At 38.3% G+C, this 13,131-nt stretch overlaps 2 protein-coding genes and 1 pseudogene across 3 annotated transcripts; all 3 read left to right on the forward strand.

The window, feature by feature from the left end:
• Positions 1–1,806: 1,806 nt before the first annotated feature.
• LOC103342380 (dynamin-related protein 4C-like) lies at positions 1,807–4,049 on the forward strand. The gene is given in 2 exon segments (XM_008246004.2): positions 1,807–3,756; positions 3,758–4,049. Coding segments are annotated over 2 exon segments (2,043 nt in total). The 5' UTR covers positions 1,807–1,821; the 3' UTR covers positions 3,866–4,049.
• A 2,563-nt stretch (positions 4,050–6,612) lies between these two features.
• On the forward strand, positions 6,613–9,042 carry LOC103342322 (dynamin-related protein 4C pseudogene; annotated as a pseudogene). The gene has a single exon (XR_016122708.1). The product of XR_016122708.1 is annotated as a dynamin-related protein 4C pseudogene (transcript).
• A 1,298-nt stretch (positions 9,043–10,340) lies between these two features.
• Positions 10,341–12,789, forward strand: LOC103342321 (Sodium/calcium exchanger family protein). The gene has a single exon (XM_008245939.2). The coding sequence runs from the start codon at positions 10,605–10,607 to the stop codon at positions 12,345–12,347; it is 1,743 nt and encodes a 580-aa protein (XP_008244161.2). The 5' UTR covers positions 10,341–10,604; the 3' UTR covers positions 12,348–12,789.
• The last annotated feature ends 342 nt before the right edge of the window (positions 12,790–13,131 follow it).

Genomic DNA, 13,131 nt, shown 5'->3' on the forward strand with positions numbered 1-13,131 from the left:
ATGGTATGACCAAAGCACCAATTAATAAAGAGTTGGTGGACCATTTGAATGAATAATTTAGTTTATGGACCAAAATGTAAATCGGGTACAAATTTGAGGATCATTTGAGTAATTTACCTTATTTAGTTGTATACTCATGCTTAGTGCTAATAATATAGATAAACCCTACACCATTTAATTTCTATAAACAAACCCAAAAAAAAAAAATCCAAAAAATGATAGCTGCCTTTATTGAATTTAATTTTGATTATTAAATTACTTTGATGCCATATTGAGTGTTTTGAGTTTTTTAATGAGGTTTTGGGGTTGAGCTTGTTTTAAGAAATTGACGACAGTTTTGTAATTTATAAGAAGTTAAAAGCTTTTTTGTTAGGTTGTAAATGGACTTTGGGTGTGTTTCTAAAGTCAATATCATATATGATTTTTTTTTTAATTTGTTCCCCTATATTGGGTAAAGAAATCCTATACTATTTAAAAACTATAAACACTCCCCCCAGAAATCTACAGTTGTGGATTTTTTTTCAATTTAATAGCTATTTTTCAGTTTATTTGTGTGTGTAAAATACCTACATTACCCTTGTACTACGGATTTAAGACAGAAAAATCATGTTTGCCAAAAAAGCAAAGTAGATCTGCCAAAAAACCATATCAGATGTGGCAAAAAACCAAATCAAATTCATTTTCTCCTTTCTCGCTGGTGCTTTCTCAGGTTCAACTATATTCTTCATCTCTGATCTACAATTTTCAATATTTCACATTCAACTTCTTGTTCTAAAATCATGCTTCTATTCATTTTTTTTTTTTTTCGAATTGTTCGGAAACTCCATGAGGTTTCAAAAATTATACAAACACCCTCTTAGGTTTTAAATTGTTTTAACAAAGCCCCTATTCCTTTTTCTTTTTTTTTGATTCAAAGATTGATGATTTTATATGTATATAAAATATTTATTAAAATCTAAATGCTTTTTAGAAGAATTAATTTCATATTTTCCCTTAAATCACTAACATGTACTTTTTTTCTTCCAAGAATTATAGTAGCAAAGGCCCTGGGCCTCGTATAAAACCTTTTAGTCCAAGAATTATAGTAGCAAAAAGGCTTTTCAGGTGTGTAACTGATGCGCGTATGTGACCAAACCAAAAAAAAAGTGTGTGTAAGTGTCATTCTTCCATTCTTATATCTACATATTAAAGTCTAAATTACTCTAAATTTTAAGGATTAATGTATTAATGTATGTAGATTATTTGCTGGGTCGTTTACTTTGTTACGGTTGGACGAATCAGAGGATCTTGCGGAGGCAAATAAAAATGGAAAAGGTCTGGATGTCGCAAATCCCTTTAGATATATATTATAAATAAAGCACAGAATAGAACATTTATTTTTTTAGGAGGAAACTTCGGAACATTGTTGTCATATCGTGTATTACGTGCAGAAACTGATGAGTGCATGAATGTTGAAAGACCAAAGGGCACGTAATACTTAATAATTGCACAGATTGAAACTCCAAAGACGCATGGGATATGATTTGCTAAACGTTTACAAGTCCAGAGACGCATGGGATGTGGTTTCATCATTTACGATATTTGATACATTTTCCAATTCCAAAGAATAAATAAATATTAATTTGGAATTTGGAATTTGGAATTGTCCAGAGGTGTGGTGTGGTTTAAGAATTAATTATGAATAGCTAGTTTCATGACAAACGTATCTATATAATAACCTGTCTCATTTCTATTCTGATCAACAAATCATCACTCTCACTCCCTCTCAATCTCTATCTCGCTCTCTATTTCTTTCAACTCTTTGCCTGCTACAATTTAGATATGGTAGGAGGAAAGCAAGCTACTGCCTCCAAGAGAAAACCAAGTGCTGCAATTTTAAATGGTGAGGGCTCAGTTGCACTGGTTCCGGTATCACAAGATGCGGTACCTATCAACTGTGCTCCTATTGTGTCATCCTACAATGACAAAATTCGTCCCTTGCTAGATGCGGTTGACAAGCTCCGTAACTTGATGGTGATGGAGGAAGGCATTCAGCTCCCAACAATTGTGGTGGTTGGGGACCAATCATCTGGAAAATCCAGTGTCCTCGAATCTTTGGCTGGCATCAGCCTCCCTCGGGGTCAAGGTATCTGCACAAGGGTACCTCTGATAATGAGGCTGCAGCACCACTCAAGCCCTCAGCCAGAGCTTTCATTGGAGTACAATGGCAGAATTGATCCTACTGATGAAGACAACATCTCCGACGATATTGTTAAGGCAACTAATGCTATTGCAGGGGGAGGGAAGGGAATTTCTAACACCCCATTGACGCTGTTAGTGAAGAAAAATGGTGTCCCTGATTTGACTATGGTGGATTTGCCTGGGATCACTAGGGTCCCAGTTCATGGTCAGCCTGAAAATATTTATGACCAGATCAAAGACATGATCATGGAGTATATAAAGCCAGAGGAGAGTATCATTTTGAATGTGTTGTCTGCAAGTGTTGATTTTGCTACCTGTGAATCAATTCGAATGTCGCAGAGTGTGGATAAGACTGGGGAAAGGACGCTGGCTGTGGTTACGAAAGCTGACAAGGCACCTGAAGGACTTCTTGAGAAGGTTACTGGCGATGACGTCAACATTGGACTTGGTTATGTCTGTGTGAGGAATCGCATTGGAGATGAAACGTATGAAGAGGCACTGGCCATTGCTCATGAATTATTTCAGTCTCATTCTCTGCTGTCGAAGATCAACAAATCTATTGTCGGTATTCCAGTTTTGGCGCAAAAGTTGGTGCAAATTCAAGCTAACAGCATCGCAAGAAACTTGCCGGAAATTGTGAAGAAGATTAATGACAAGCTGAATTGCTGCCTTTCTGAACTGAATACAATGCCAAAGAGTCTTTCGTCTGTTGCTGAGGCAATGACTGCTTTCATGCAGATCATTGGCATGGCTAAAGAATCTCTTAGGAAGATTCTTCTGAGAGGAGAATTTGAAGAGTACCCTGAAGACAGGCGCATGCATTGCACTGCTAGATTGGTTGAGATGCTCAATCAGTACTCAGATGCACTTCACAAATGTAATGAAAGTGACCCTAAGATGAACTTCTTGGTTGAAGAGATCAAGATATTGGAGGAAGCAAAAGGTATAGCTCTTCCAAATTTTCTTCCTCGCAATGCTTTTCTTACTATCTTGCAGGGAAAGGTGAGGGGAATTTCGAGCATACCAATTGGGTTTGTGGAGCAGGTGTGGAGTTATGTTGAGGAAGTGGTTATTTCTGTGTTGATGCGGCACTCAGTAAATTATTATCAGCTTCAACTATCAGCGAGGCGTGCTGGACATAATCTGATGGCTAAGATGAAGGAAAGGTCGATAAAGTGGATGAAGGAAATCGTGGACATGGAGAAGCTTGCGGATTATACATGTGATCCGGAGTATGCTACTGAATGGAACAGGCTGATGTCTCATCAGAATGCTTTCATAGATGGGGTGTTAAATGATGAGAAACGCCCTTCTGTTGTAGCTATAGAAGGTATTGGGGAAGTGGAGGTTAGTGTTTTGAGGCAGTTCCCTCATGTATTAGGTCAAGCTTTTGATCTGAAAATGAGGATTACTGCTTATTGGAAGGTTGTTTTAAGGAGGTTTGTTGACTGTATGGCGCTGCATTTGCAGCTGTCTGTATCCAACCTGGTGAACAAGGAAATTGAAGCTGAGATTGTTAATGAGTTGATGGGTCCTTACGGTGGTGGCATTGAGAGAATGTTAGAGGAGTCGCCAGGCTGTAGCGGTGAAGCGTGAGAAACTTAATAAGAGTATCAAGAAGTTGAGAGACTCCAAGGAGGTTGTAGCGAAGATCATGGACAGCATCAATTCTTATGGCGATTAAACAGCTTTCCAAACTTTATGTGTGGTCTATTAAAATTAAAGATGGAAGTTTGTTTGTCCTTTGTTGTGGTTTTTTGTTTCTGATTTTATTTTTGAGGGCTTTTGTTTCCGTTTTGTTATAGGCGTCGACTGTTGTGGTTCTGGTACCTATTTAGTATTTTCAATGAATTTGAAGTGTTGATTTCTTCCTACTGTTAAGCAGGATTTGTTGCCTCTCATATTTTCTGCTTTCATTACCATTTACTTAACTTGAAGCAGTCCTCTAATCCTATCAATGTAGCTAAATAAACTTGTTATTGTGTTTTCTACTATGTTAGTTAAAAGCAGTTATGAAGAAATCTAATTCGGATTCTTATTTTCGTTTTCGATTTGTTACTGTTTGATCTAGACTTATTCAGTAATCTATTCATGCTAAGTTACAAGTTTTCTGCCAAAATAAAAAAAGGTCATGTCACAAAATAGATTGAAGTAGAGGCAATTTCTCCAAATAAACTGGATTTTCTAGTGTTTCCTAAATTTACACACTTGGGATTTGGATGGAATGAAACAAAACAGCATTCCCTTGTAACATTTATTTCTGGAGCTTCTCTTCTGCTGCTGCTTATTTTTATTTTTATTTTTTAGAGTTTGCTCAAGAAAATATGAGGAACAAACATGAAAAATAAGAACATACAGCCTCTACAAGGTGTTGGCAGGCCGAGGCTGCGGTCTTCCACCCTTTTTCATCTGTTATTGCCAAAGTTATATGAAAGAAAGAAAAAAATTGTTTAATTCTGGTACTCGAACCTTATTGTTAGAGAAAATGGAAACTAACTTGATCGGGATGCCGTCTATTTGCAATTAAAAGCTTCTGTTGTGTTTTGTATTTGTTACCAAGACTCTTCCTCATTTTTCATGTTCTTTATATCTTCCTCTTTCGATGGATTTTTACGTTTGAAGTCATCTCCAATGCAAAGATTTAAATTGAGAATGTAAATTGCACTTTTAAATCTCCGGTGGCATCTTGATTGGAATATTTCAAGATGTATTTTTTTTTCTGGTCTGAAAGATGGAATTTCAGTGGGAAAATGTAAAACCATTTTGCTCCAGTAGGAAAATGTAAAATCTTGGGATGCTAAATATGCATTTTTGTCCTGGAATTTACGTTCTCTCATTGGAGAGGAGAAATGTCAAAAAGTGCATTTGAATTTTTTTTTTTTTATTGGAATCTTTTAACAACTTAATTAAATAAAAGGAACGAAGAATGATGTGGATATCCAAAGTATGAACAAATATGTAGACATATTGGGAGAAAATCAACAAAAATATGAATCTAATATGATTTTGGTGGTATTATTGGTGACTGGGATTAAATTTGGATTGTAATTTAGACTTTTTTTTACCGTTGGATTTGATTAATGTTATGTTTAATTTGAATTAAAAACTAATTATTAATTTGGATAGTCGTTAGGTGTTTTGAATTGAATTTGTTGATGCCCCACAACTCATTTTTAATTAGTCGAAAGAGTCTGTAGTGGGGCAAACATGAGTTTAGTCAAGTTGGCTAGAACGGATGTGCTCCCCACTCTGTACTCAAGTTCAAACCCTCCTCTTCATAGTTTAGATTAGATTAAAATAGATTATCACTTTTATAAAATAAATAAATAAATAAAAATCAGTGGTGGTGCAAACTTGAAGAAGATGTGAGCGAATATTGATAAACTCGTGAGTGGGGAGAGCTTTAGCCACTTATATGTATTTGTGTTAGACCCATGAATGGAGATGTAAAAAATAATGTATATCTATGAAATTTTTACACTTTCTAGTTCTATGTAAATTTATATCCTCAATATTCCGGCCGATTGGAGCTCTAAATTTGTTTTTGAGATGTAAAATGTCCATATCAAGGCATTTTACATCTTCCTTGGAGATGCTCTTACTTACCGCATTGCTGACAACCTCTCTATAGCACAAATAGTACCATGCCTTTTTCTAGACTTACTCAGCCCACTGCTTAGGTATAGCATTAATTTTATAGGAGTACTAGAAAACTTTTCAAATTCATGCTGGACTCAAGTCCTCCCAAATTAAAGCTATACCTAGTCCTATACATTCCCCCTTTCCAGGACACCCACATCACCAACACCAACTTTTTCCCTTAACAATTCTAATTTCTTTTAAAAAGCACTCTAGTTCATCTGCTTCTACTTTAAGGAATCTACTTCTACATTAAGGAATCAATATCCTGCTGCAGGCCCTGAAGAAGTGAGGCAAACAGTGTGAATTTTAACTAAGAAATGTACTAATTCATGTGCTTGCTTTTGTCTGTTGGAAGGAAACAAATGTTCATTATTGGGGACCAAAAAAACAAATGTTCAATTAATATATATAATTTATCAAATTTTAGTTAAATAAATGGACAGTCATCCGTTCAAAAGCCAATATAATTTTTCTGCTGGGCTAAGGGACATGAGCTTTGTCTTCCAACATTTAGCAAACCCAAAGTTGTGTTGGAGAGGAGAGAAGTTTCCTTTTTCATTGAAAGAGAAAGCTACAGCTACTCGGAAGAGGGTGGTGGAGAGGAGAGAAGTTTTAGAGAGAATGAGGAAACCACAACTTTGGTTTATCAAAGTAAAGCTGATTCCTTTTTTTTGCTTTATCAAAGTAAAATTTTCATGTCGTGTATGTGCATAAACTGGCAAGTGCATGAAATGAAATGAGCAAACCACGACTTTGGGTTTTCCAAATGTTGAAAGACCGCAAGGGGAAGTCGCTTAGCCCAGAAGAAAACACAGTGGTCTGGTTGAACATTAATAAATAGCTACCTAGTTTCATGACAAACATATCCATCTCTTGTCTCATTTCTCTTCTCATCAACAACCTCCACTATCTCCCTATCTCTCTCTCTCTTTCTGAACTATTTTCTTGCTACAATTCAGATATGGGAGGAGGAAAGCAAGCTAATCCGTCCATGACAACACCAAATGCTGCAGTTTTGAATGGTGAAGGTTCATTCGCGCTGGTTGAGGCAGAACCAGATGCAGTACCTATCAACTGCGCACCTATTGTGTCATCCTACAATGACAAAATCCGTCCCCTACTTGACGCGGTAGACAAACTCCGTAACTTGATGATAATGGATGAAGGCATTCAGCTCCCAACAATTGTGGTGGTTGGGGACCAGTCATCTGGAAAGTCTAGTGTCCTCGAATCTTTGGCGGGCATCAGCCTCCCTCGGGGTCAAGGCATCTGCACAAGGGTACCCCTTATAATGAGGCTGCAGCACCACTCAAGTCCTGAGCCAGAGCTTTCCTTGGAGTACAGCGGCAGAACTGATCGTACCGATGAAGACAACGTGACTGATGATATTGTTAGAGCCACTAATTCTATTGCAGGGGGAGGTAAGGGAATTTCTAACACCCCATTGACTCTGTTGGTGAAAAAGAAGGGTGTTCCTGATTTGACTATGGTGGATTTGCCTGGTATTACTAGAGTGCCTATTCATGGGCAGCCTGAAAATATTTATGATCAAATCAAAGATATGATCATGGAATATATAAAGCCAGAAGAGAGTATCATTCTGAATGTGTTGTCTGCCAGTGTCGATTTTGCCACCTGTGAATCGATTAGGATGTCGCAGAGTGTGGATAAGACTGGTGAAAGGACGCTGGCTGTGGTTACAAAAGTTGATAAGGCACCTGAGGGACTGCTCGAGAAGGTCACGGGAGATGATGTCAACATCGGACTTGGTTATGTCTGTGTGAGGAACCGCATTGGAGATGAAACATATGAGGAGGCACGGGCCATTGCTCATGAACTATTTCAGAGTCATCCTCTTCTGTCGAAGATCGACAAATCCATTGTCGGTATTCCAGTTTTGGCGCAAAAGTTGGTGCAAATTCAAGCTAACAGCATAGCAAGAAACTTGCCGGAAATTGTGAAGAAGATTAATGAAAAGCTGAATTACTGCCTTTCTGAACTGAATAAAATGCCAAAGAATCTTTCCTCTGTTGCTGAGGCCATGACAGCTTTCATGCAGATCATTGGTTTGGCCAAAGAATCTCTAAGGAAGATTCTTCTGAGAGGAGAATTTGAAGAGTACTCTGAAGACAGACACATGCATTGCACTGCTAGATTGGTTGAAATGCTCAATCAGTACTCAGATGCACTTCACAATTGTGTTCAAAGCGACCCGAAGAATAACTTCTTGATAGAAGAGATCAAGGCATTGGAGGAAGTGAAAGGTATAGCACTTCCGAATTTTCTTCCTCGCAATGCTTTTCTTACTATCTTGCAGGGAAAAGTGAGCGGAATTTCGAGCATACCAATTGGGTTTGTGGAGCAGGTTTGGACTTACATTGAGGAAGTGGTTATTTCTGTGTTGATGAGGCATTCGGATAATTATTATCAGCTTCAACTATGTGCGAGGCGAGCTGGACACAATCTGATGGCCAAGATGAAAGAAAGGTCGATTAAGTGGATGACGGAAATTGTGGATATGGAGAAGCTTACGGATTATACATGTGATCCTGAGTATGTTGCTGAATGGAATAGGCTCATGGCTCACCAGAAGACCTTCATAGATGGGGTCTTAGATAACAACATACGCCCTTCTACTATAACTATAGAAGGTATTGGGGAGGTGGAAGTTGAAGCTCTGAGGCAGTACCCTCTTATGTTACCTCAAGCTTTTGATCTGAAAATGAGGATGGCTGCTTATTGGAAGGTTGTTATGAGGAGGTTTGTTGATTTTATGGCGTTGCATTTGCAGCTGTCTATTTCCAACCTGGTGAACAAGGAGATGGAAGCTGAGATTGTGAATGAGCTGATGGGACCTTACGGTGGCGGGATTGAGAGGATGCTGGAGGAGTCACCGGCTGTAGCGGTGAAGCGTACAAACCTGAATAAGAGCATCAGAAAGCTGAGGGATTCTAAGGAGGTTGTGGCTAAGATTATTGACAGCATCGTTACCTATGGTCATTGACCAGATTGCCAAGCCTGGAGGGTGCTGCTATATATGATCTAGTAAAATTAAAGAATGAAGTTTGTTCAAGTATTATCGTATGTAGGTGGTTGTTTGTTTCTACATTTGAGTGTTTTTTTTTTTTTTTTTTTTTGTCCGTTGTGTTATTTTGTTTTGAGGGTTTTGATTGTGATGCTTCTGGTCCTTAATTAGTTTAATAAAAACTTGTTTCCAAATCTCTCTGTTCTGTCTTAAGTAAGGTTATTAACTAATTCCTAAATACCAACCTAATGACTTGTTAGATGGTTGTTAAGAGGCCATGATAGCTTTCATGTAAGACTTGTGATGAAGACGGCATTTTCCTAAGAGCAAGTCCACCGCAAAGCCTTTTGCCCGGGTAGGACAGGGCCTAGGCCTACAAACAACTCTAGAGCACAAGGGCAAGACTAGGCAAGGCGTGAGACCCACCAACCTAGGCAAGCCCATAGGCAAGTCCAACCCGTGCTGCTGCCTAGGCAAAGTGACATAATACTGACGTTAGCAATCAATTTAAATAACAAAAAATTAAAATTAAAATTAAAAAATTCAGAATTTTTATTATTATAAATACCTAGTCATATTCTTTACTTCTCACACCAAAATTATATATAAATTCATTTCCTTATATCTCATGTGAATAATAATTGACCTTACCCTTGTCCTTGTCCATAGAGGTGGAAACAAAATTGCAAGCCTGCCACTATTCATGTGAATAGTGACAGCCCTTGCCTTGCCCTTCCCAAGGGTAAAAGTGCAGTAAAGGCTGCAATAAAATGCAAAAGAAAGGCAATATATATACAGTTCTCAACTAGAATACTAGCATTGACATATGGTTCCTCTCCTCCGGTGTCGGTTGATTTGGTTGTCAACCCCTAGTTTTATTACAAAGGGCATCACTACTATTAGTACTTGAACCACTTATTATATATGAGATTTATTTTGTCAAGTTTCTAATATCGAACTATACATTATTCGACACTCAAAAGGAATGAACCGGGGAGAATGTGATCAAGGTCGGCATAGATGGTAGGCCCATAAGGTGGCTACTTAGGACCCTCGAATCATTATAGCCTTTCCGTTCATTCTAACCAATTATGTTTTTGGGTACAACAAGTATTCTGAAATAATATCGGAGGGATTCGTATGAATACAAGTATGGTCGGAGGTTCGACTTGAGCAACAGGAATCTGAGGGCCGACCTGAATATGATATTTATATATACATCAGAAAGAAAGAAAAACGTGAAGTTCACAAAACAAGGATTGATGTTGAAAGCCATCACGTAAGTCTATTTCGCGGGTTCTCTTTATCTTTGCTTTCACAGATGCTATGCCCACCGCGAAAGATGACGTCCCACCCAATTTCCACGTGTAGTTTTAGCTTGAATTGAAGCTTGTCGACTGTCCTGATCCCCATGGAACAGTCATATGACACGTGTCCAAGCCATGTCAGCATGTATGATCCATACCTTTCATGGGGAAAGTGAAATATTCCCACAATGTGGATACAAGAAGAGAATCTGCAATTGGCTTGACTGTCACCAAAAGCTCCATTCCATTGCTTAATCAGTCTGCAGCACAAAAGGAAACCTTTCAAGGCACCAAATTCCGAACCCTTCATCCTTCAATGTTTGTCTGCCTAATTGCCATAAACCCAATTCCTTGCTCGTGATCTACTCAAAGTTACTCTTGTGCACAAGCATAGACTAGGTAGGTTCAATTGAACTTTTGTATTTTTGGCCTCAGGTTGAATCTCTGTAATGGGTACCTTAATTTTCATGCCCAAGTATAGGAATTACATCATTTTCTTGAATATCTCACTTCTCTTAGTGGCATGTGCTCTCTTGATTATACATTTTCAGCCTTCAGAATATCTGGTTCTAAGCAGTGTTGAAATTTTCAGAGACAGCAATTCGCTAGATTGCGAGGGTTTTCTTAGTTTAGATGACTATGAAGCCAAGTGCCTCTACCTTAAATCCGAAAACCCATGTGTCTCTCAAGGCTATATTGACTATCTTTTCATCTTCTATTGCAATTTTGGAAGTTTTCCTCTTTTGGGTTATTTTCTTATGTTTTTGTGGCTCCTGGTTTTGTTCTATTTGTTGGGGAATACAGCTTCTGCATACTTTTGTTCTTCACTGGAAAATCTATCAAGGCTACTAAAATTGTCCCCTACAATTGCTGGGGTCACTCTGCTCTCTCTTGGCAATGGAGCCCCTGATGTTTTTTCCAGTCTTGTTTCATTTATGGGTGGTGGGACAGGTGAAATTGGTCTTAATACAATTTTGGGGGGAGCTTCCTTTGTATCATGTATTGTGGTTGGAATCATAAGCATTTCAATGCGCCAGAGGGGTATTCGAGTTAAGAAATGTGACTTTGTGAGAGATATTTCCTTCTACCTTTTGGTCATTCTGTTCTTGGTTCTGATCTTGATTCAGAGTGAAATAGATGTGTGGGCTGCAATGGCTTTTGCTTCAATGTATATTGTTTATGTGATTGTGGTTTACATCTCACATACTCATTGGAAGAATGCTGCTGGGGATATCAGCGAATCAAACTTTACTTCCACCAATGACGCTGACTTGAGTGTACCAATTCTTAGCAACAACGAAAAGGAAGAGCTTAGTGCTGCAGAGGAAGGAGCTGTAGAAGGCAGTTCTGAAGTACTAGAAGTCAAGAAATGCTGCTCTAATCTTAGATCATCGGCTTCTTGTCATATGGTTTTTTTCATACTCGAGATGCCTCTTTATCTGCCAAGGAGATTGACTATTCCTGTTGTTTGTGAAGAGAGATGGTCTAAGCCGTATGCAGTTGCTTCAGTGACACTAGCACCAGTGCTGTTGTCAATCCTTTGGAACCATCAATTTGACCGTGTTAGCTTCATGACAAGCTTGGTGATCTATATTACTGGATTGATTTTTGGAGTCACTTTTGGGGTTGTTGCATTTGTGACAACAGAGAAGTCAAGGCCACCAAAGAATTGCTTATTTCCTTGGCTTATTGCAGGGTTTCTAATGAGTGTTACTTGGAGTTATTTTATAGCTCAGGAATTGGTGGGTTTGTTAGTTTCAGTAGGGTACTTATTAGGTGTAAGTCCTTCTATCTTAGGGCTAACTGTCCTTGCTTGGGGTAACTCATTTGGAGATTTGATTACCAATTTGACAATGGCTTTGAATGGTGGACCTGAAGGAACTCAAATTGCATTTGCAGCCTGTTATGCTGGTCCCATCTTCAACATTCTGTTTGGATTGGGCTTATCCCTTGTTGGCTCTGCTTGGTCTACATATCCATCACCCCTTGTGATCCGCAGAGATCCATACCTGTTGGAGACAGTGTGTTTCTTAGCAGGAGGCTTGCTTTGGGCACTTGTGGTTCTACCAAGGAGAAATATGAGGCTTGATGGGGTCTTGGGAGGGGGGCTTTTAGTTGTATACATCAGCTCTATGTCTTTAAGGTTGATTCAAACACTTGGGTCTCTCAATCTTCAAAAACAGATAAACTAATCCTAGTAACTGTGGTATGATATGACTGAATTGTAGATTTGTAAATTAGTTATAATGTAAATAGTTACTTACAAGCTTTGTTTAGTGTAGTTTACAAACTAAGTTGCAGGCTGCTTGTGTTTTCAGCTTCAATTGAGGTGTCTGGTGTGGTTGATAAGCCCCTAATTTCTTGTTTTGTTTGAGTCTATAATTTCTCCTAAATATCGAAATTATGTAGCTTTCAGGAACGCCATGCCTTGGCACCAAGGTATGATTTTCCAAAGAGATTTGGTAATTGCAGGTTTGAGTTGTAAGTCTGTCTGAAGACAGAGAATAGCTTGTTCTTACACAATATATATAACCTCCTTTGTGTATTGGTAAAGAGGTGGTTGAACCAAGTCGCTATTGTCATTTTGTGTATTCAAGGATTTGATAAATAACTCCTGCTTTGTTTTTCTCTTAACATATTATGTAATAGCCTTTTGCAAGCTCGACAGTTGATTTTAATAGTTTTTGCTTCAATAGAATACAACAGCTTATTTGTATTTCAAGCTTGGTTTCTTAGACCTTCTTGCTCTAATGATTAAGAGCATATACTTCCACTGAAGCAAGGTTTAAATTCCCGTTTCACCACGTATCGTTGGGTTTTGCCCCATTAAGAACCACTCAAGTGCTAACCGGTTAGTAATTAATATGCCGTTAACCACTCATTTGAGCTCACTCTACAATGTCATCTAATGATTCGAATTGTTCAATTTGTACCCATCATGTGTTGTTTTTAGTTTTTTATTTTTTGGAACTGTGC

This window comes from Prunus mume, linkage group LG8 (assembly GCF_029339155.1).
Source record: "Prunus mume cultivar Tortuosa linkage group LG8, ASM2933915v1, whole genome shotgun sequence".
In the NCBI taxonomy this organism is placed as follows: domain Eukaryota; kingdom Viridiplantae; phylum Streptophyta; class Magnoliopsida; order Rosales; family Rosaceae; genus Prunus; species Prunus mume.